General features: G+C 46.1%; 1 protein-coding gene across 2 annotated transcripts in view; it reads left to right on the top strand.

Annotated features, from left to right (window-relative positions):
- EEF1AKMT2 (EEF1A lysine methyltransferase 2) overlaps positions 1-22,483 on the top strand; it is a 49,610-nt gene extending 27,127 nt beyond the window's left edge. The window contains exons 4-6 of one of the 2 annotated variants that reach the window (XM_030204738.1): positions 4,306-4,416; positions 10,726-10,942; positions 22,009-22,482. In XM_030204738.1, the coding sequence (XP_030060598.1) occupies positions 4,306-4,416; positions 10,726-10,942; positions 22,009-22,166 (486 nt within the window). In that variant the 3' untranslated portion in view covers positions 22,167-22,482. Of the gene's footprint in view, positions 1-4,305; positions 4,417-10,725; positions 10,943-22,008 lie in introns of both variants that reach the window. The other variant, XM_030204739.1, reaches the window with a different exon arrangement.
- The last annotated feature ends 471 nt before the right edge of the window (positions 22,484-22,954 follow it).

Below are 22,954 nucleotides of genomic sequence, written 5' to 3'. Positions count from 1 at the left end.
TCAGTTCTGGTTGCCGTATCTCAAAAAAGATATAGCGGAATTAGAAAATGTTCAAAGAAGAGCAACCAAAGGGGATGGAACTCCTCTCATATGAGGAAAGGCTAAAGAGGTTAGGGCTCTTCAACTTGGAAAAGAGACCGTTAAGGGGAGATATGATTGAGGTCTACAAAATCCTGAGTGGTGTAGAACAAGTAGAAGTAAATCAATTTTTTACTCGTTACAAAGGTACAAAGATTAGGGATGCTCGAGGAAGTTACATGGAAATACTTTTTAAAACAAATAGGAAATATTTTTTCACTCTACAAATAGTTAAGCTCTGGTACTCTTTGCCGGAGGGTGTAATGATAGTGGTTAGCATATCTGGGTTTAAAAAAGGTTTGGACAAATTCCTGGAGGAAAAGTCCATAGCCTGCTATTGAGAGAGACATGGGAAGCAACTGCTTGCCCTGAGATGTATAGTATGGAGTGTTGCCACGATTTGGGTTTCTGCCAGGTACTTGTGACCTGGCTTGGCCACTGTTGGGAAAACAGGATACTGGGCTAGATGGACTATTGGTCTGACCCAGTATGGCTACTCTTATGTTCTAATCAAGAAAAGGGGTGGGGGCATTGCTCTCCTTTACAAATCATTTTTTTTTAATTGAACCAATCTCTGATTTCTCATCTCCCACTCTCAAAATATTGGCCAGCAAAATCAAAGATGATTCCTTACACAATCACGTAACTGCAATTTTATTTTATCAGCCCCCTGGAAATTAGACTGATGCTCAATTATTATTTACTGAATTTGTATCTAATATATTTATTTATTTGTTACATTTGTACCCCACATATTCCCACCTATTTGCAGGCTCAATGTGGCTTACATAGTACCGTAAAGGCATTTGCCAGTCGGTTGATAACAAATACAGGTTATATTGTGGTCGAAGTGAGGAAGGTGTGTATGAGGCACCACGATGATGGAAGGGATGAAGGTTGTATATTGTCCAGTACGATCATTGGTTATGTTGTGTTGCTGGATGTGGGGATTTACGTTGGATCGGTGAGGTAAGCCTTTTTGAAGAGGGTGGTTTTTAGTGATTTCCTGAAGTTTAGATGGTCATGGATTGTTTTCACAGCTTTAGGGAGTCCATTCCATAGTTGTGCGCTTAGGTAGGAGAAGCTGGATGCATAAGTTGTTTTTTATTTCAGTCCTTTGCAATTTGGGTAATGTAGGTTTAGGTATGATCGTGATGATCCGATTCTGTTTCTGGTTGGTAGATCTTTGAGGTCTATCATGAATCCTGGGACTACGCCGTAGATAATTTTGTGGACCAAGGTGCAGATTTTGAAGATGATCCATTCTTTGATTGGGAGCCAGTGTAGCTTTTCTCGGAGGGGTTTGGCGCTTTCGAAGCGTGTTTTACCAAATATCAGCCTGGCAGCTGTGTTTTGGGCAGTCTGAAGTTTTTTTGTGAGTTGTTCTTTACATCCCGCATAGATTCCGTTGCAGTAGTCTGTATGGCTTAGGACCATTGATTGTATTAGGTTTTGAAATATTTCCCTTTGGAAGAAAGGTTTATTCGTTTGAGTTTCCACATTGAGTAAAACATTTTCTTTATTATGGAGTTTACTTGGTTCTCAAGGGTAAGGTTGCGGTCGATTATGACGCCGAGTATTTTTAGGCTGTCTGAGGTAGGGAGGAGGGTGTGTTCTGAGGTGTTTATGGTTGTGGGTTTGTACTTATGTTGAGATGAGATGGTGGTATCTGCTCTGACCCAGGGGACAGAGACAAACACCTTAAAAGCCTGACTGCATCCTTCAAACAGGCTACAACCCCAAACTAATCTCCAAGAATATTGCCTCCTCCCTCAAAACACCCAGGGAGAATCTGCTACAGTACAAGGAGAAAAAATCCACAGACAGAATCCCCCTTGTAGTGACATACAATCCAGAGCTGGAAAAACTGAGGAAAATCATAAGAGATCTACAACCTATACTCCAGGAGGATGAATTACTGAAAGAGATATTCCCATCCCCACCAGTACTGGCCTTCCGACAGCCACCCAACTTAAAACACAAGCTAATCAGAAGTAAACTTTCATCACAGACTGAAAAGGAACAGAAGGGCACACTTCCCTGTAATTTATCCCGTTGCAAACTATGCCAAAATATTTCACAGGACCCCAAAGTCATCCACAAAGGAAAGATATTCAACATAAAGGGATCTTTCACTTGCTCATCTTCCAATGTGGTATATATCATTCAGAGTAAAAAATGTAACGAAGGATGCTATATTGGAGAAACAGGCCAGATGCTTAAGACAAGATTCAATTTACATAGACATCACATGAACAATACAGCCAGTAGGGCCCCCACCCCGGTGGGACAGCACTTCACAGAACCAGGACACTGTACCAGTGATTTCACAGTGAGAATACTGAAAGGTAACTTTAAAACCATACAAGAACGTAAGACCTTTGAAGTCAGAATGATTGAATATTTTAACACCCAACAGAAAGGACTTAACAAGGATCTGGGGTTCCTAACCCATTATAAACCATAAAGCTGTATGTCTCTGTTGATCACCCTCCCCTCACCTACCCACACCCATCCTGTTAGAATATCAATGATATGCTTTGATGTCCCCATGCATACCTCCGACCCACCCCCATCCTCCCACCCTGTCAGACTGTCATAGTAATGCTTGAATGTTTTCACTTATATACACTGTCAGCTAGCACATTTGCTTATTTCCGATCTGACGAAGAAGGACAACCTTCGAAAGCTAATCAAGAAATGTATTAAGTTATGTCCAATAAAAAAGGTATCATCTTATATTCTTTTCCATGTTTTATTTTGTTTGATTTCTATTGATGCCTTTTGAAGGAATTCACTGAAGGCGGTGTACAGTAAGAATAGATCAAACATGAGCAATAGGCAATTGCAGCAGTAAAAATATGTTTAAACGAAAGAGATAATGAGATCAGTAAATGTAATCATTTTATTGGCTATTTGTATAAGTTAAAATGGGAAAAATACTTATAAAAAACAAAACAAAACAATCTCTTTAGTTTATGATGCTTGTAAATTCAATCACATTCCCTCCTGGATGGAAATGGATGGCTAAGGCAATTATCTGGCCCTTAAATGTATTTATTTTTATTAGGGTTTTAGGGTGTCTTGTGGTTGGAATGTTGTTTCTAAACAATTGAGGGTGGGGGAGGGAGTTGAAATACTGAAACTTAAATAAAGCAAAAAGAAACTAAAACCAGAAATTGCATCAGAAACCTTGCTCAAAGCATCTGGTGTTTTGTCCATGATTTATTCTAAGATGATGTAGAATAAATTTTGATCTGGAAAATAAATTGCTCACTATTCATGTTTTTCCAAATTATAGCAACATGATGCTAGCTTTATTTTAGGAATCACCACTGAGGTAAAACATTTAGGTGTCTTCATGGACAATATGTGTGTGGCAGCAGGCAAAAAAGGAAAATGAATGTTAGGAATTATGAAAAGGAATAAAGACTGAAATAAAGGATGTCGTGTATTGCTCCTTGTTGAGACAGCACCTTGAGTACTGCGTATGATTCTGGTTTCCACATTTCATAGAGGATCTAGCATAACTGGAAAAGGTACAAAGCAGGGAGACCAAAATGGAGATCGAGCAACCCTCATATTAGGCAATGCTAAAGAATTTAGGTCTCTTCACCCAAGATATGATAGAATGGTGGCAATGCCACCGAAGCCCCTTCAAAGCTTTGTTGGCATTACCGCACCAGGGATTTCTATCGTAGTTTGATAAAAGAGGTCCTTAGTGGAATGGAATAGGTAGATGCAAGTTAATTTTTTACTCTTTCAAAAAGTACAAAGATTAGGGGACAGTCTGTGAGGTTACTAAGTAGCACAACCAAAACAAATAGGAGAAAATATTATGATTCACTCAGCATATAGTTAAGCTCTGGAGCTCATTGTTGGGACAAATGGTAAAAGCAGTTAATATAGCTGAGTTAAAAAAAGGTTTGGACAGATTCCTGGAGGAAAAGTCCGTAAGCTGTTATTAAAGTAGACCTGGGGAAAGCTACTGCTTATCCCTGGGGTTAAGTATCATGGAATCTTGTCACTTTTTGGATTGGCCACTGTTGGAAACAGGAAGCTGGGCTAGATGGACCCCTGGTCTGACCCAATAGGGCAACTCTGAAATATAGCTGGAGAGATTTTTCTATTCACAGCTTAAATGTTAAGGAATGCTAAAAGCTGTCATATTGAGTAAGACTACAGATCAATATTAAGTTAATTCATCAAGATTATTTCCTTTTGAAGGCAAAATCTGGATACATTAACCTTGCTGGAATAGATTATTGCCCAGCTGCCATTGAACTCGCAAAACGAATATTTGAAAAAGAAGGATTTTCCCAGTCCATCCGTCTGCAGGTAAGAGAATGGTTGGGGGGTGGGGACCAGAGAATAAACCCCTGTGTGTCCCCAAACATTGGACTGCAGGTAACGGAATCCAGATAATAAACCCCAGTGTGTCCTTGAGCATCGGGCTGCAGGAAACAGACTGTTACAGACTTTGACATAATACCTATCATGGAATCACTAGGCAGTTTATATGCTACCAGTAAAAAAAGGCCCGTTTCTGACACAAATGAAACGGGCGCTAGCAAGGTTTCCCTCAGAGTGTGTATGTTTGTGAGAGTGTGTGTGAGAGTGACTGTGAGAGAGAGAGTGAATGTGGGAGTGTGTGTGTGTGTGACAGAGAGAGAGGGAGAGTGAGACTGGGTGCGAGTGTGTGTGTGAGAGAGTGTATGCCAGGGGCCCCCTCCCAGGTCCAAGGTTCGGCCCCTCCCACTTCCAGGGCGGTCCCCTCCTTTCCTCCCTGTTCCAGGGTGGGCCTCCCCAGTTCTGGGGTTGGGCCCCCCTCCCTCCCTCCCAGTTCCAGGGTCGTTACCCTGTTAAAGCTCAGCACCATAGCCTCCATTGATTTCACTGTACCATAGTCCCTCATCTCTCCACCAATCATCCCACGACCTCCTTGGCAGTAGTCCCTCTGCTGTTTGACACTCACCCCACTGACTGCACCCTGGTTTTTGAACCCCTCACCTCTCTCTCTCCACCTCCACCCCTATAACTGCACCCTGTGACCGAAAAGTCCCTCTTCTACTCCCGACTCACCGGAGAACTGATACTCCGTTGCACACGGCAGCCTCCCATGTACCTCTGGTCTTCCTGTGTCCTCTGTTTAGTGTTTGTTCTTGATAATCAAAAAACAGCAACCTGCGCTTTGCCAGGGGTTTATTTTGCTCAGTTAACATGCAGTTGAAAAATCGCCCTCACAACCTTAAAGACAAATCTTTCTCCTGGGCTCATAACAAAAGAAAAACAACTTTTCCGCCAGAGTTCTGTTCTCTGCTGAACGGGTTCAACGAAATCCTTGGCACCGGTCGGACTCGTTAAGGAATGAGTTGTTGTGGTAGGGGGAAGGGTGCAGGAGGCGGTTGAACAGAATGTCCGCAAGGCTCTGCCTGGTCCGCTTAAACTCGCCGCGAGCCTACGTCTTGGAGGGGGGGGGGCAGCATTGGCTCGGTGTGGGATGTGATGAGAGTTAGTGCGGCGGGGCGGTGAAGATGCTGGCAGTGTCCATCATGGGTTTTTTTTTTGAGTGTGCCACTGCCCTTGTTCCGTAACATTGTTTCGTGTTTGGTCCTTTTAGCGTTGCTTTGACGTCGTGTAGCAACTGTGAGCTGCTGGTTTTCATTAGTTGAGTGTCATTGGTCTGCCCTCGACGTCATGACGTTTGACGCGGGGCAAACACTCATGGGCGAATTTTGGGTTTCACCACCATGCATTTAGAACGTTGGGACTTGTGGAGGCTTCAGAACGTTAGAGATGCGTTTTATATAGAGAGAGAGTTTTGAATGAGTGCACAGTCTTACAACAGATTTCTGAGGTATAATTGTTTGTTAGCTGACAGGTCACAGTTATTCATTTTTGATTGTAATTGTGATGTTACTATATTTTGGCACTTATTTTCAAAGCGCTTAGATGTCCATGTGCTTGGAACTTGCAAATACCGATTTTTCAACTCCTGCACAGGGAACGTTCAAGCGAGCTAGGCATCCCAATGGATGTTCCGAGAATGGGCATTCCAGGAGAAGGTCAAAGGTGGTGTCACGATCTGCACGTCTGAACGCAATAATGTATAGTGGGCCGATGTCTAGGGCTGGAAATGTGAATGTCCGTCCTTAGACCTGATATAAAAGCAACAAGTGAAGCTGTGACCTATCTTTTGTGGCCACCTGTGTTGTTGCTGAGTGAAGGAGAGTGGAGCGGTACACTGTGGTTTGCTTGCTGTCTCTGTGTGCCCCAAGGTGAACCATTTGAATCCTATATATCGAGTCCTGCCTGTTGTGTATGTCTCTCTCTGAACCTGTTGCCCACCTCTGCTTACACCCATCCCCTGCTGTATATTAGGCCCCATCCCCCTTTAGTGTGTCCTTCCCCTACCAACCCAGCACAGTGCATGTGTGTTTATGCAGCCCCTGTTTGTCAGAATGCAAGAGTCCAGGTGATGAGTGGTTATGTGGAGTGTGTTCTGTATACCGAGTTGGTGCTGGGTGACTGTGTTCTTTCTGCTGTGCAGGTGCTGGGTGAGTGCATGCCTGCTGCCGTATGTTGTGTGCTGGTGCTGTGTGGGAGTCTCACTAAGTGGTGTTTGGTCCTGTAGTAGTTTAGTATATTAGCATTTACATAAGAACATAAGTGTTGCCATACTGGGAGAGACCGAAAGTCCCTCAAGCCCAGCATCCTGTTCCTAACAGTGGCCAAGCCAGGTAGATCCCAAAACAGTACAATGCATTTTATGCTGCTTATTCTACATAAGCAGTGGATTTTCCCCAAGTCCATCTTAATAATGACTTATGGACTTTTCTTTTAAGAAGTTATCCAAACCATATTCTCTGGCAACAAATTCCAGAGTTTAATTACACATTGAGTGAAGAAATATTTTCTCTGATTTGTTTTAAATTTACTTCTTTGTAGCTTCATTGCGTGCCCCCTAGTCTTGTATTTTTGGAGAGAGTAAACAAGAGATTCACGTCTACCCATTCCACTCCACTCATCTCTATATATAAAAGGCACCTCCAATGTTCTAAATTTGTAGTTGCAAGATTGCATGAGTGTCTGCCCCGCCCCCGCGTCACAACGTGATGACGTTGAGGGCGGAGCAATGACACTCAACAAATCGGATTGTCATTGGGTAATCTCTGTTTCCACTCCCCAATGGAGCCGTCATTCCCATACACTCAAAACCAACCAAAATCGACGCTGGACCCCGTCCCCCCGCCCACAGTCCCCTCACCCACAGAGGGCACAGGTAGCTTAGAGATCTGTGGATCTTCAGCCCCCCTATCCTCCCAAAAACAATCCCTGGTGGCCCAAGTGAGCTGCCACACCAACCCACCCACTTCGGTGGTGTAACGGACCCCTCCCCCCTGTACCTCCGTGTTGGAGGAGGAAGTAGCACACTCCCTTCTCTTTTCAGTGCCACCTTAAAATGGTGGCATCCATCCCTGTTCTCTGATCATAGGGGTGCAATACAAGCACAGCTCATTTAAATCTAATTTAAATGAACTCTGCGATTTTGTTTTGCTCAGGTGCTGTCAGCCTGATGATCATGGGGGCGCAGGTAAATGCGGGCGCTAGTAGCTTCTAGGCCCAGATGCACAAAACCTAACGAGCCCACAACTTGCGTTTTATATATAATTATTCTTTATTAGTTTTTAAATTTACAAGACATACTCATAAATGGAAATACAGCAGGAATTACAGAGGTTAGAATGAAACATTTCAAATTATTGGTATTTAATCTCTTTTAAACAAACAAGAACTTGTAATAAGAAGGTAAAAATATTGCTTTCTTAGACCACCTATTAACTAAGATAGGGGGTGGAGAAAATAGATGAGAAGATCAAATTAAGCATTTAAAAAAGGTATATGGCCTGGTCCAAAAACCCAGCATAATCTTCCTTTTCCTTAATTCCTTTACACATACTATCTACACAGTTTTTTACTTTGTATAAACGCTTTAAGCTGATCTGGTTCATAGAACATATATTTATTTCCCAAGTATTTTATGCTGCATTTACAGGGGTATGCCAACAGAAAATTTGCTCCCATAGATTTAACCTCTTCTCTATATGCAAGAAAAATTTTTCTACGATCTTGTGTAGTTCTTGTCACGTCAGGGAAAATCCATATCTTTTGTCCACAAAATAACTTTTGAGAATTTTTAAAATAAAGTTTCATCAGTGCATTTAAATCTTGCTCAAAAACAAAAGATATCAAAAGTGTCCTTCGAGTAGAAACTTCTGATAGGGAGTCCTCCAATAATGCCAAAATATCCTGAAGATTCAGCTCTGAAATTTGGTTATTTTCTATTTGGTTCACCTTGGATTGCTTAGTTTCAGGGAGGTAATAAATTTTATTAATCGGTGGTATTACTGATTGAGGATAAGCTAATACTTCACTCAAGTATTTTTTAAAGAAATCTAATGGTGAGATCCCAATAGCTATTGGAAAATTTAGTATCCTCAAATTTAAACGTCTGTTATAATTCTCTATCTGTTCCAATTTTGAAGCCATTTTAATTTTATCTACTATCAGTGTTTCTGTAACCTTTTTAAGAGATTTAATTTCCGTTTGCGTCTGTGAATTTTGAACCAAGGATTCTTGTTTGACATTCTCAAGCGCTTGAGTTAAAGAGTCTATTTTATTCACCATTGTAGCAGTATCTTGGGATGTTTTGTTAACTGCTTTAGTTAGATTTTGAATGGCTGCCCAGATAGTGTGTAAAGTTACCGCTTGGGGAGCAGCGAGCTCCAAGTTCGTCTCCACTGATTCCTGGGGCTTGGCACCGCCGTCTGAGGCCCTCCGGTCACCGCCTTCCGATTCCGTTGAGTCCTCATCACCAACCTGGAGGAGTGCAGGGCAAAGCGGCGGATTAAGTTCCGGTGGAGATAAAGATGTTTCAGTCCCTCGTGGAAACGCCGCTCCTCCGGTCGCTCCAATCATGGGATCCCTTTCACCGGTTTCAGCTGGGGTGCTTGAGAGATATCGCAGGAGGGTTTGCTGAGTGGGGGTAGGAACAAGGGCTGGCTGCGGTAAGCCCTTTACCACCCCCTTTCTCTTTGTATGCGGCATTAGGCGAAAGAGAGCAGCAAACGATCCGCAACGCCTCAAGCACAGGCCGCCATCTTGACTCCACCCACAACTTGCGTTTTAAACTGGTTCCAGCCAGTTTAAAACGCAAGTAGTTCACCCCGGGCATGCACTAAGGGCATTTTCCCTGCCATGGTAGCAGGCAACGAAAACGGAATGCAAATGATTGAAAAGCTATTATAATGAGATGCACTACCGTTTTTCCGATTCCCTTACCGTAGGAACCCTAACGAGATGTCTGACCTCTTGTTAGGGCTCCTGTGAGGGAATTGGAAAGGAAAAGGGCCCCCAAAAAAGGTAAAAAATAAAAAAAAAAAAGCAGGGAGCGCATGTGAGGGGCGTCCTTTAAGGACGTACTCTCCCTGCGCTTGTGAGAGACGTCTTTTTTTTTCGCAGTTTTTTGCTCTGCCGGCGCTCGTGTTTTTTTCCCCCCTTCTATTTAGTCTTCACCGCGCCACTTACCCCTCCACAGCGAAAGTTTTCTATTTTCCTGGTTGCCGGAGAATCGGGACGTCCCTTTAGATTAGGCTCCTCTTCCTGGTCTCTTCAGCCAATCAGAGCGCGTTTCGCTGACAACAGCCAGCTAAGCCCACTTTGATTGGCTGAAGAGACCAGGAAGAGGAGCCTAATCTAAAGGGATGTCCCGATTCTCCGACTCAGGTACCGAAGGACTAGAGAATGCAAGTGAGCTACAACGAGTAGCTCATTTGCATTCCATATCGTTGATGCATTCCCGTTCCCGAACGGGAATTACCAATGTCTTTAATGCATCTGGGCCCTAGTGCCTGCATTTACCTTTGATCATCGGGTGTCTGAGTTTCTCAAAAATAAAGTTAAGTGGGACCTTTCCTCTCTATTCGGTTTTGATTCTAAGGGGACTTCTTCAAACAGACCCTTTGAAGCTAACACAGAATCAGATTGCCGTAGTAACCTTTGCAACTATTCCACTACCCTCACACATTAATTAACACCTAATTCAGGTCAGTAGCACTCCTACCTCACTTCCAGGCAAAGAACAGAAAGTAACTTTCTTTTAAGACAAACTTTATGCCCTTTTACTATCCTTTTTAATGGTCTTGGCTGTTACAGTTAAGTTTCTGCTTCTAGAAGAAAGTTTCAGTTTACAAATGTTTAGTTGTAGCTCGTCATGAACTTTGGGGAAATTTTTAAATGATTAAATATGGAATAAAACCATGAAGTACAACACAGAATTATTCAGTATCAAAATGTCAGTAAATATAAGAACATAATGCAAGCAGATATTTAGAATTCTATAAAACTGATATAACAACCGTCTTGATGATGAAAGCCCTTAAGTACATAAGTACATAAGTACATAAGTAGTGCCATACTGGGAAAGACCAAAGGTCCATCTAGCCCAGCATCCTGTCACCGACAGTGGCCAATCCAGGTCAAGGGCACCTGGCACGCTCCCCAAACGTAAAAACATTCCAGACAAGTTACATTAGTTCTGCTTTGATTGATAGGTTGTGTGGTTTTTTTTTGTTTTTTTTAATATAGGTTGAAGACTTCTTGAATTTGTCCAGTGATCTTTCAGAATTTGATATTGGTTTTGACAAAGGAACATTTGATGCTGTGAGCCTGGATCCTGAGAATGCAGTGGAGAAGAGAGAGCAATTTGTTATGTCTTTGAAACATGTGCTGAAACCTGAAGGATTTTTTATTATAACTTCTTGTAATTGGACCAAAGAGGAGCTGCTCCATCACTTTAGAGAAGGTAAAAATAACTACCTTTTTTTCTTTTACTGTTTCTCTCAAAGTTTTCCCCCTCTTACATTATTTCTGCCCTGTTCTCTTCTGTTGGTAGGAGTCTGTTTTTCTTCTTAAGTCTGTATGTACCACTTAGTTACTATTACTACTACTTAACATTTCTAGAACGCTACTAGGGTTATGCAGCGCTGTACAGTTTAACAAAGAAGGACAGTCCCTGCTCAAAGGAGCTTACAATCTAAAGGACGAAATGTCAAGTTGAGGCAGTCAAGATTTCCTGAATAGAGGTGTAGTGGTTAGGTTCTCAATTTCTCTGTATAGGTACTCCTCTCCCCCTCTCCCTGAAGCAATAGAAAGTGAGAGGCTCCTTCCAGCCCTCAAACCTCCTATCCTTTCCCACAAAATTAACAAAATATTCTTTATAAAATAAAATATTTACCTGGACATCATTCATCCCAGCAGGCACAGAGGCAGTTGTCTCTCTCCTATCTGAGTACTCATATATGCAACAACTGTAGGATTGAGGAGTCCCTAAAATGGTGTCAGTAGGTACAGAACATAAGAACTTAAGCGTTGCCATACTGGGACAGACTGAAGGTCCATCAGGTCCATCCTTTTTCCAACAGTGGCCCATCCAGGTTACAAGTACCTGGCAAGATTCCAGAACAGTACAATACATTTTATGCTGCTTATCCCAGAAATAAGCAGTGGATTTTCCACAAGTCCATTTTAATAATGGCTTATGGACTTCTTTTTTTTAAGGAAGCTATCCAAACTTTTTTTAAACCCCGCTAAGCTAACTGCTTTTGCTACATTCTCTGGCAACAAATTCCACAGTTTAATTACAGGTTGAGTGAATCAATAGTAATAAAATAAAACATAGAAAAGAAAATAAGATGATACATTTTTTATTGGACTAACTCAACCACAAGTCTCTAGATTGATCTGTGGGACGCTATGGAAAAATGTATTGTGTCCCTCTACCAGCAGGTGGAGCTAGAGAGAACCTCCGAGGTTTGCTATATGTGGACCTGTGCAGCCAAGTAAACCTCAGTATTCTCTTTATCTAGCAGGAGGAGGGACATCTCTGTGCAGCTCTGGTTTGATCTGGCTACTGGTGTCCTTTGGGCCTAGTTTAGCACAGTCAGGGGTTGAGTGGCTATTTGTAGCTTCTAGTGTACACCTGGTGGTGCTAGATCCCTCCTGGTCTCCCCCTACCTTTCCTCCGTCGCCTGGGGCTGTGGGCCTGATCGGATATTGCCTTTCTCTCCTGAATATTAAAAAAAAAAAAAAAGGTAAGCGTCTCTTTAAGAGACTTCGTTTTTGTTTAATCGTACGGAGGAGCTAGACGGGCTGCCGAGTCTGTTTGAGGGGCAGGCGTTTGTGGAGCATGTCAGTGCCTTCTGAGGCGACTAAGCACTGCTCCCAGTGTGGGGGCTGGAGAGCAGCATCGGGGGAGTGTGAGTCGTGCTGTCGTCAGCCCGCAGCGGGTGTGTTCAGCACGATGGGGTTTCCCCTCAGGCATCCAGTGAGTCTGAAGCGCAGGGGATAGTTTTGGTGTTTTTCTTGGGGCAGTTAGTGCAGCGCGTGTTGGCGGGCGCCAGTTTTTCCTCTTAGGCACGACCAGCTCCACACGTGGTGGTTGACAGGAGGCACAGCGTGCTTCTGTGGCACAGGCTCCGATGGAGGAAAGCAATTTAGAGAGAGCAGGGGAGTCCCTTTCAGTTCCTTTTTCCCCGGATTTTGTTTTATTAATGCACAATGCCTTTCTTCTGAAGAAGTCAGGAGCTTCTCTTCAGGCAGCCCCGTCTCTTCCTCAGCAATCTTCGGTTGCTGCAGCCTCTCAGTCTTTCCTGATAGAGACTATTATTAAGAACAAAATTACAGAGCATATTCAAAACTATGGATCAATGAGACAAAGTCAACATGGATTTAGTGAAGGGAAATCTTGCCTCACCAATCTACTACATTTCTTTGAAGGGGTGAACAAACATGTGGATAAAGGTGAGCCGGTTGATATTGAGTATCTGGATTTTCAGAAGGCGTTTGACAAAGTACCTCATGAAAGACTCCAGATGAAATTGGAGAGTCATGGGATAGGAGGTAGTGTTCTATTGTGGATTAAAAACTGATTAAAAGATAGACAACAGAGAGTAGGGTTAAATGGTCAGTATTCTCAGTGGAGAAGGGTAGTTAGTGGGGTTCCCCAGGGGTCTGTGCTGGACCCGCTGCTTTTTAACATATTTATAAATGACCTAGAGATGGGAGTAACTAGTGAGGTAATTAAATTTGCTGATGACACAAAGTTATTCAAAGTCATTAAATCACAAGAGAATTGTGAAAAATTACAAGAGGACCTTACGAGACTGGGCCATAGAATGCTACTAAATGGATGTAGGGAAAAATCCACTATTCCTGAGACAAGCAGTACAAAATGCTTTGTTCCGTGGATCTTGTCGGGTGATTCTGACCTGGATTGGCCACTGTCGGAAACAGGGTGCTAGGACTAGATGGACCTTTGGTCTTTCCCAGTATGGCAATACTTATGTACTTATGTATGTATATACATCCCAAGGAGCTATCTGACACAGCCCGGTTTTGTCTCCGGGCTCTCCCTCAGATTCATTGGATTTGGCAGATAAGGTCACCCTGCCTTCTGAGGAGGGGGATGACCCGACGGCTGCCCGCATTTTTCGCAGGGAAGAGCTCAGCTAAACGTGTTGTGATTGGCTCAGAGACTTCCAGGTCTCTCAGCTTGAGTGAAGGACGTCCAAAAAGGCCGTTTTTATTATTGCGGGGGGGGGGGGGGCGTCCAAAAAGGACGTCTTTTTGGATGGACGTCCTCAACTGCACTCTCCGGCTAGAATCAAGCCGCATCTGAGCCTTCCTGCATTAGGCCGTGGAGGGGGTGAGCGGCGCAGCGTCTTCCTTTCCCGGGAGGCGCAGGGATGGCCACAGGCATAGCGAAGGTGCCATCACTTTTTAAAAAAATTTTTTGAAAGTCCCTCACGAGGACTTGGGACACACAGCTTGTTCTTTTTTTTTTTTTTTTAACATGGGTGTTAGACACTTTTTGGACGTGCTTGGCTGCTCTGCGAATGCTCGACTGGTCGACTGTTTACCAATGTAATATAGAATGCAAGTGAGCTACAGCGAGCAGCTCATTTGCATTCCCTTTCCTTGATGCATTCCCGTTGCTTACCTATTCGCTAAGGAATTGGTAAGCAACGGGCATTAACGATTGTTTTAGTGCATCTTCCCCTGAGTCAGCATGCAGTCCTCGCCCACTCCCCTGTACCATTCAGAAACCAGGAGGCCTGGGAGAACACACACTAATCTATAAATCTTTAGAGTCCAGTGCAGTGATTGTGCCTAGGTGGGACCAGTTTCTACTCTGATGAGAAAAGGTTTGTTCAGAAAGGGAGAAAGGGGAGGGGGAAGCAGGGAGCCTCTCTCCCACCCTCCACTCCATGATTGGAAATCCCAGTATTACATGATTGATAAATTCTATGAGTGACATTAACATCATTCTCCGAGGACAAGCAGGCTGCTTGTTCTCACGAATGGGTGACGTCCATGGCAGCCCCTCCGATCGGAGATCTTCACTAGCAACAGTGTTTGCTAGCCCTCGCGTGCGCATGCACCGTGCGCATGCGCGACCCTCTTCCCGCCCGAACGCGCTCGTGTTCGTCAGTCTTCTTTTTTCTGCAGCTCAGGACGGCTGTTTTTCGGTCGGTCTGTACCCCAAGGAGACCCCTCATGTCTTTTCACCGCGTTCTTCCGTTCGGAAGTGTCCGGATTCTTCTTTTCCGTCGTGTGTCTCTTAGTTAAAAAAAAAAAAATTTCCTTATTTCGAGTTTTTTTTCCCGTAAGTTTTCTTTCTTTGTCGGGTGCGGCCTTTTTCGCCACCCGTACGGGTTTTTTCTTTTTGGTGCCATTAGCCATCATCGCGAATTTTGACTTCGCCGGCGTAATTTTTCCGCCCATGTCGTCGAAGCCTGCCAGTGGCTTCAAAAAGTGCACCCAGTGCAGCCGGACTATCTCCGTTACTGATAGGCACGTTTCGTGCCTTCAGTGTCTGGGCGCCGGGCATCGCCCCCAGGCCTGTACTCTCTGTCTTCTCTTGAAGAAGCGGACTCAGGCAGCGAGATTGGCCCAGTGGAACCTTTTGTTCAGGGCCTTGTCCGGTGCTTCGACGTCTTCGGTACCGAGGTCATCGTCTGGTGCGTCGACGTCTGCAGTACCCAGCTCTTCTGCCGGTGATCCAGCGTCTGCGATACCGAGGTCATCGGTGGTATCGATGTCAAGGGTGATTCATCTTCCGGAGTGCAGGTGAGGGCAGTCCGTTTCCCTGCTGGTAGCAGTGAGCCCTCGAGTAGGTCTCCGCCTGCCTTGAGGGCTCCTGCAGTACAGACCCCCCGGGATCCCTCTTTCGGACCCGGCCCACAGAAGACGTTTGGATTCAACGTCCTCCTCTTCAGTACCGGGAGGTACCGGTGACGTGCTTCGTGTGAAGGCAAAGAAGCATCGCCATCCGTCGCCTTCCAGACGCGTTACCGAGAGCTCTGAGTCGCCGGTGCCACCGGCACCCAAGCGTCAACATCGGGAGGACCTCTCACCCTCCATACAGGAGGAGTCGATGCGCTCCCCTGTGGACAGCCCGGTACCGCCTCCGCGTCCTGGACAGATTCGCAGCTCGTCACCGGTACCAGACTCGCCTCTCTCGACAGCCGCTCTGAATGAGAGCCTCAGGGCCATCCTTCCAGGGATCCTGGAAGAGCTGTTGCGCCCTTCTCCTCCGGTGCCGTGGGTGCTTGCGCCGCCGGTACCAACGACTGAGGCGACGGCTGGGCCCTCGACCGTGGTGAGGGCTCCCGTACCGGTACCGCTTGCGGTACCGGCATTGGCTGCCTCCCAGGCGGACTCCCCGACGACATCGGTGGAGGGAGCTCCATCGCCGCCGGTACGGGAGTCTTCCTCTCGACGCACCCACCGTGGTCATGTTCCTACGGAGTCTAGGCGGGCATGGCTTCGGACAGAAGTTCATGAACTGGTATCCGACACCGATGGTGAGGCCTCGTGGGAGGCAGAGGAAGACATCAGATATTTCTCAGATAAGGAGTCTGACGGTCTTCCTTCTGATCCCACTCCCTCCCCTGAAAGACAGCTTTCTCCTCCCGAGAGTCTATCTTTCACGGCCTTTGTCCGGGAAATGTCTACGGCCATTCCCATCCCTGTGGTTACGGAGGATGAGCCAAGTGCTGAAATGTTTGAGCTTTTGGACTATCCTTTGCCACCTAAGGAATCGCCCACAGTACCCATGCATCATGTCCTCAAGAAGACATTGCTGGCGAACTGGGCGAAGCCGCTAACTACTCCCCACATTCCCAAGAAGATCGAATCCCAGTATCGGATCCATGGGGACCCAGAGTTGATGCGGACTCAGTTGCCTCACGACTCTGGTGTGGTGGATCTGGCCCTTAAGAAGGTCAAGAGTTCTAGAGAGTATGCTTCGGCGCCCCCGGGCAAAGGCTCTAAAACCTTGGATTCTTTTGGAAGGAAGGCCTACCGTTCTTCAATGCTCATTTCCAAAATCCAGTCCTACCAGCTCTACACGAGCATTCATATGCGGAACAATGTGCGGCAGTTGACGGACTTGGTGGACAAGCTCCCTTCTGAGCAAGCCAAGCCTTTTCAGCAGGTGGTCAGGCAGCTGAAGGCGTGTCGTAAATTCCTGGCCAGGGGTGTTTACGATACTTTTGATGTCGCGTCCAGGGCCGCTGCTCAAGGTGTGGTGATGCGCAGACTCTCATGGCTGCGTGCCTCAGACCTGGAGAATAGGCTCCAGCAGCGGATAGCGGACTCTCCTTGCCGGGGGGATAATATTTTTGGAGAAAAGGTCGAACAGGTGGTAGAACAGCTCCACCAGCGGGATACCGCTTTCGACAAATTCTCCCGCCGGACGCCTTCAGCATCTACCTCAACTGGTAGACGTTTTTATGGGGGAAGGAGGACTGTTCCCTATTCTTCTAGTAAGCGTAGGTACAATCCTCCCTCTTCCCAGCCTGTTGCCCAGGCCAAACCCCAGCGCGCTCGTTTTCGTCAACAGCGTGCGCCTCAACAGGCACGTGTAGCTCCCCAGCAAAAGCAAGGGATGGGCTTTTGACTGGCTCCAGCAGAGCATAGCCGTAATCAAAGTGTCCGTGCCGGACAATCTACCGGTCGGGGGGAGGTTAAAATTTTTTCACCAAAGGTGGCCTTTCATAACCTCCGACCAGTGGGTTCTTCAAATAGTCCGGCTAGGATACTCCCTCAATTTCGTTTCAAAGCCTCCAAATTGCCCACCGGGAGCTCAGTCCTTCAGCTTCCAGCACAAGCAGGTACTTGCAGAGGAACTCTCCGCCCTTCTCAGCGCCAATGCGGTCGAGCCCGTGCCACCGGGGCAAGAAGGGCTGGGATTCTATTCCAGGTACTTCTTTGTGGAAAAGAAAACAGGGGGGATGCGTCCCTACTACTACTACTACTACTATTTAGCATTTCTATAGCGCTACAAGGCATACGCAGCGCTGCACAAACATAGAAGAAAGACGGTCCCTGCTCAAAGAGCTTACAATCTAATAGACAAAAAATAAATAAAGTAAGCAAATCAAATCAATTAATGTGAACGGGAAGGAAGAGAAGAGGGTAGGTGGAGGCGAGTGGTTACAAGTGGTTACGAGTCAAAAGCAATGTTAAAGAGGTGGGCTTTCAGTCTAGATTTAAAGGTGGCCAAGGATGGGGCAAGACGTAGGGGCTCAGGAAGTTTATTCCAGGCGTAGGGTGCAGCGAGACAGAAGGCACGAAGTCTGGAGTTGGCAGTAGTGGAGAAGGGAACAGATAAGAAGGATTTATCCATGGAGCGGAGTGCACGGGAAGGGGTGTAGGGATGGACGAGTGTGGAGAGATACTGGGGAACAGCAGAGTGAGTACATTTATAGGTTAGTAGAAGAAGTTTGAACAGGATGCGAAAACGGATAGGGAGCCAGTGAAGGGTCTTGAGGAGAGGGGTAGTATGAGTAAAGCGACCCTGGCGGAAGATGAGACGGGCAGCAGAGTTTTGAACCGACTGGAGAGGGGAGAGGTGACTAAGTGGGAGGCCAGCTAGAAGCAGATTGCAGTAGTCTAAACGAGAGGTGACAAGGGTGTGGATGAGGGTTTTGGTAGAGTGCTCGGAAAGAAAGGGGCGGATTTTACGGATGTTGTAAAGAAAGAAACGACAGGTCTTGGCAGTCTGCTGGATATGAGCAGAGAAGGAGAGAGAAGAGTCAAAGATGACCCCAAGGTTTCGAGCTGAGGAGACAGGGAGAATGAGAGAGCCATCAACAGAAATAGAAAACGGGGGGAGCGGGGAGGTGGGTTTGGGGGGGGAAATGAGAAGCTCGGTTTTGGTCATATTTAATTTCAGGTGGCGTTGAGACATCCAGACAGCAATGTCAGACAAGCACGCTGAAACTTTGGTTTGGATGCAAGGTGAGATATCAGGGGTAGAAAGGTAGATTTGGGAGTCATCAGCATAGAGATGGTAGGAAAAGCCATGGGATGAGATTAATGAACCAAGGGAAGAAGTGTAGATAGAAAAGAGGAGGGGACCAAGAACAGAACCCTGAGTTACGCCGACAGGCAGAGGGATAGAAGTAGAAGAGGATCCACCAGAGTGAACACTAAAGGTGCGGAGGGAGAGGTAGGAAGAGAACCAGGAAAGGACAGAGCCCTGGAATCCAAGTGAGGACAGGGTATCGAGAAGTATGCTGTGATCGACAGTGTCAAAAGCAGCGGAAAGATCAAGAAGAATGAGGATGGAATATTGACCTCTGAATTTAGCCAGTAATAGGTCATTGGAGACTTTAGTAAGCGCAGTTTCGGTTGAGTGGAGAGGGCCCTGAACAAATATCTGGTCCGAGAAGAGTTCAGGATGCTTTCCCTGGGCACCCTTCTTCCCATGATTGGCAAATGATTGGCTATGCTCTCTGGACTTAAAGGATGCTTACACTCATATCCCGATACTGCCAGCTCACAGACAGTATCTTCGATTCCGTCTGGGAGCACGGCACTTTCAGTATTGTGTGCTACCCTTTGGTCTCGCCTCCGCGCCCAGGGTGTTCACAAAATGCCTGGCTGTCGTAGCGGCGTCTCTACGCAGACTGGGAGTGCACGTGTTCCCTTACCTCGACAATTGGCCGGTGAAGAACATCTCCGAGGCAGGAGCTCTACAGTCCATACGGATGACTATTCGACTCCTGGAGCTACTAGGGTTTGTGATAAATTATCCAAAGTCCCACCTTCTTCCAGTTCAGCAACTCGAATTCATAGGAGCTCTGCTGGACTCTCAGACGGCTCGTGCCTACCTTCCGGAAGCGAGTGCCGACAGTCTTCTGTCCCTCGTTTCCTGGGTGCGGGCGTCTCAGCAAATCACAGCTTGGCAGATGTTGAGATTGCTCGGCCACATGGCCTCCACAGTTCATGTGACTCCCATGGCCCGTGTTCACATGAGATCAGCTCAATGGACCCTAGCTTCCCAGTGGTACCAAGCTGCTGGGGGTCTAGAGGATGTACTCCAGCTGTCCACCAGTTTTCTTCAATCCCTGCAGTGGTGGACAATTCGGTCCAATTTGACTCTGGGACGTCCCTTCCAAATTCCTCAGCCGCAAAAAGTGCTGATGACGGATGCGTCTCTCCTGGGATGGGGAGCTCATGTCGATGGGCTTCACACCCAAGGGAGTTGATCCCTCCAGGAACAAGGTCTACAGATCAATCTCCTGGAGTTACAAGCGGTCTGGAACGCTCTAAAGGCTTTCAGGGATCGGCTGTCCCAACAAATTATTCAAATTCAGACAGACAATCAGGTTGCCATGTATTACATCAACAAGCAGGGGGGGGCACCGGATCTCGCCCTCTGTGCCAGGAGGCCGTCAGAATGTGGCTTTGGGCTCGCCGGTACGGTATGTCTTTTCAGGCCACATATCTGGCAGGCGTAAACAACAGTCTGGCCGACAGATTGAGCAGGATCATGCAACCTCACGAGTGGTTGCTCAATTCCAAAGTGGTACACGAGATCTTCCAAGTGTGGGGCACCCCCTTGGTGGATCTCTTTGCTACCCGAGCCAACCACAAGGTCCCCCAGTTCTGTTCCAGACTTCAGGCCCACGGCAGACTAGCGTCGGATGCCTTTCTCCTGGATTGGGGGGAAGGCCTCCTGTATGCTTATCCTCCCATACCTTTGGTGGGGAAGACTTTGCTGAAACTCAGGCAAGACCGAGGCACGATGATTCTGATCGCTCCTTTCTGGCCGCGTCAGATCTGGTTCCCTCTTCTTCTGGAGTTGTCTTCCAAAGAACCGTGGAGTGTTTTCCGACTCTCATTACTCAGAACGAGGGGGCGCTTCTGCATCCCAACCTCCGGTGTCTGGCTCTCACGGCCTGGATGTTGAGAGCATAGATTTTTCCTCCTTGGGTCTCTCCGAGGGTGGCTCCCGGGTCTTGCTTGCTTCCAGGAAAGATTCCACTAAAAAGAGTTACTTCTTTCTATGGCGGAGGTTTGCCATCTGGTGTGACAGCAAGGCCCTAGATCCTCGCTCGTGTCCTACACAGACCCTGCTTGAGTACCTTCTGCACTTGTCTGAGTCTGGTCTCAAGTGCATACCATTATCGTGTGGAAGGTAAGCCGATCTCGGGACAGCCTTTAGTTGTTCGCTTCATGAGAGGTTTGCTGTTGTCAAAGCCCCCCATCAAACCTCCTACAGTGTCATGGGATCTCAATGTCGTTCTCACCCAGCTTATGAAACCTCCTTTCAAGCCACTGAATTCATGCCATCTGAAGTACTTGACCTAGAAGGTCATTTTCTTGGTGGCAGTTACTTCAGCTCGCAGAGTCAGTGAGCTTCAAGCCTTGGTAGCTCATGCTCCTGATACCAAATTTCATCAAAACAGAGTAGTCCTCCGTACTCACCCTAAGTTCTTGCCGAAGGTGGTGTCGAAGTTCCATCTGAACCAGTCAATTGTCTTGCCAACATTCTTTCCCCGTCCTCATACCCGCCCTGCTGAACGCCAGCTGCACACATTGGACTGCAAACGAGCATTGGCCTTCTATCTGGACCGGACACAGCCCCACAGACAGTGCGCCCAATTGTTTGTTTCTTTTGATCCCAACAGAAGGGGAGTGGCTGTCGGGAAACGCACCATATCCAATTGTTTAGCAGATTGCATTTCCTTCGCTTACGCCCAGGCTGGGCTGACTCTTGAGGGTCATATCACGGCTCATAGTGTTAGAGCCATGGCAGCGTCAGTGGCCCACTTGAAGTCAGCCACTATTGAAGAGATTTGCAAGGCTGCGACGTGGTCATCCGTCCACACATTCACATCTCATTACTGCCTTCAGCAGGATACCCGACGCAACAGTCAGTTCGAGCAGTCGGTGCTGCAGAATCTGTTTGGGGTTTAGAATCCAACTCCACCCCCCTAGGCCCATTTTTATTCTGTTCCAGGCTGCACTCTCAGTTAGTTGGATAAGTTTAGGTCAATCTCAGTTATATCTTCGCCATTGCGAGGCCCAATTGACCAATGTTTGTTGTTTTGAGTGAGCCTGGGGGCTAAGGATACCCCATTCGTGAGAACAAGCAGCCTGCTTGTCCTCGGAGAAAGCGAAAGCTACATACCTGTAGAAGGTATTCTCCGAGGACAGCAGGCTGATTGTTCTCACCAACCCGCCCGCCTCCCCTTTGGAGTTGTGTCTTCCCTGGTCTTTGTCTTTGCTATGTACTGGATTGACGAACATGAGCGCGTTCGGGCGGGAAGACGGTTACGCATGCGCACGCGAGGGCTAGCAAACGCTGTTGCTAGTGAAGATCTCCGATCGGAGGGGCTGCCGTGGACGTCACCCATTCGTGAGAACAATCAGCCTGCTATCCTCAGAGAATACCTTCTACAGGTATGTAGCTTTCGCTTTCCTGCTCTGTCATTTAAGCCAGAGTTCTGACATCAGAGTAGCATGTTTAAATGTAACTTAGACGTACAAACCTATTTTTTTTTTGTCTGGCAGGATTTGAGTTTGTGGAGGAGCTTCCATCACCCAAGTTCAGTTTTGGAGGGCGGACTGGAAGCAGTGTTACAGTTCTGGTGTTTAAGAACAATTCTCAGATGTTAGCAAAAAACAATAAACCCATTTCAAAACTTGAATCACCTATGGGGAAGGACTGAAATGAACAAAGAAAAACCTGCATTGTCTCTGGGGAAATACTCTGCATTATGCATGGGCTTCTGGATTTTCCCAAGTTCTTTGAATTAAAATTACATCTTTTTTTTATTTTTTTATAATCCCAGTGTCAGACATTGTTAAAACCAGTGCTTGTGGTTTGTGTTTTGTTTTTTATATGTTTACTACGTGAGTTCTTGTCACTTTATTTTACATAATTATAGAGAGAGTGGACAAAAGTAGATTCAGATCCAGAGTTATTCAATTAGATGCAAGAAATTCAAAGGTTCATTAAATCCTGCCTGCTAAACTATTTAAGTATGTTTTTTTGAAAGAATTGCTGCTGCTGCTGCTGTTTGGTAAATAGTCTCCAGTATTCTAAGGTGTATATAATATGTAAGCCGCATTGAGCCTGCTGAGTGGGAAAGCGAGGGGTACAAATGTAACAAAAAAAAAGGTGTAATGTAGGACCTCAGAAATGTCATAAGGTTGCAGTTTTTGTGTATTTGTTCATATCCTGAAATCAAATATTAGTCCTGGGAAGTAATGAAGGAACATTTTGGTCAGTTCTTTCTCTGAGTCCAACCAAACAAGTGCAGAACTGATGGGTTATGTCCCTCAGCCAGCAGATAGAGACAGAGACTAATGAGCTGTGAGCTCTGCACTATAAGAGCCCTTGTTCACCCTCCACAACTCAATATTTCTGTAACAAAGTAATCAATAGAAATAAAACAAAATAAAACATGAAAAAGAAAATAAGATGATACCTTTTTTATTAGACATAACTTAGTAC

Source organism: Microcaecilia unicolor, chromosome 5 (assembly GCF_901765095.1).
Source record: "Microcaecilia unicolor chromosome 5, aMicUni1.1, whole genome shotgun sequence".
NCBI lineage: Eukaryota > Metazoa > Chordata > Amphibia > Gymnophiona > Siphonopidae > Microcaecilia > Microcaecilia unicolor.
Note: the sequence above shows the minus strand (reverse complement) of the source record. Positions and strands in the feature narration are given on the sequence as shown.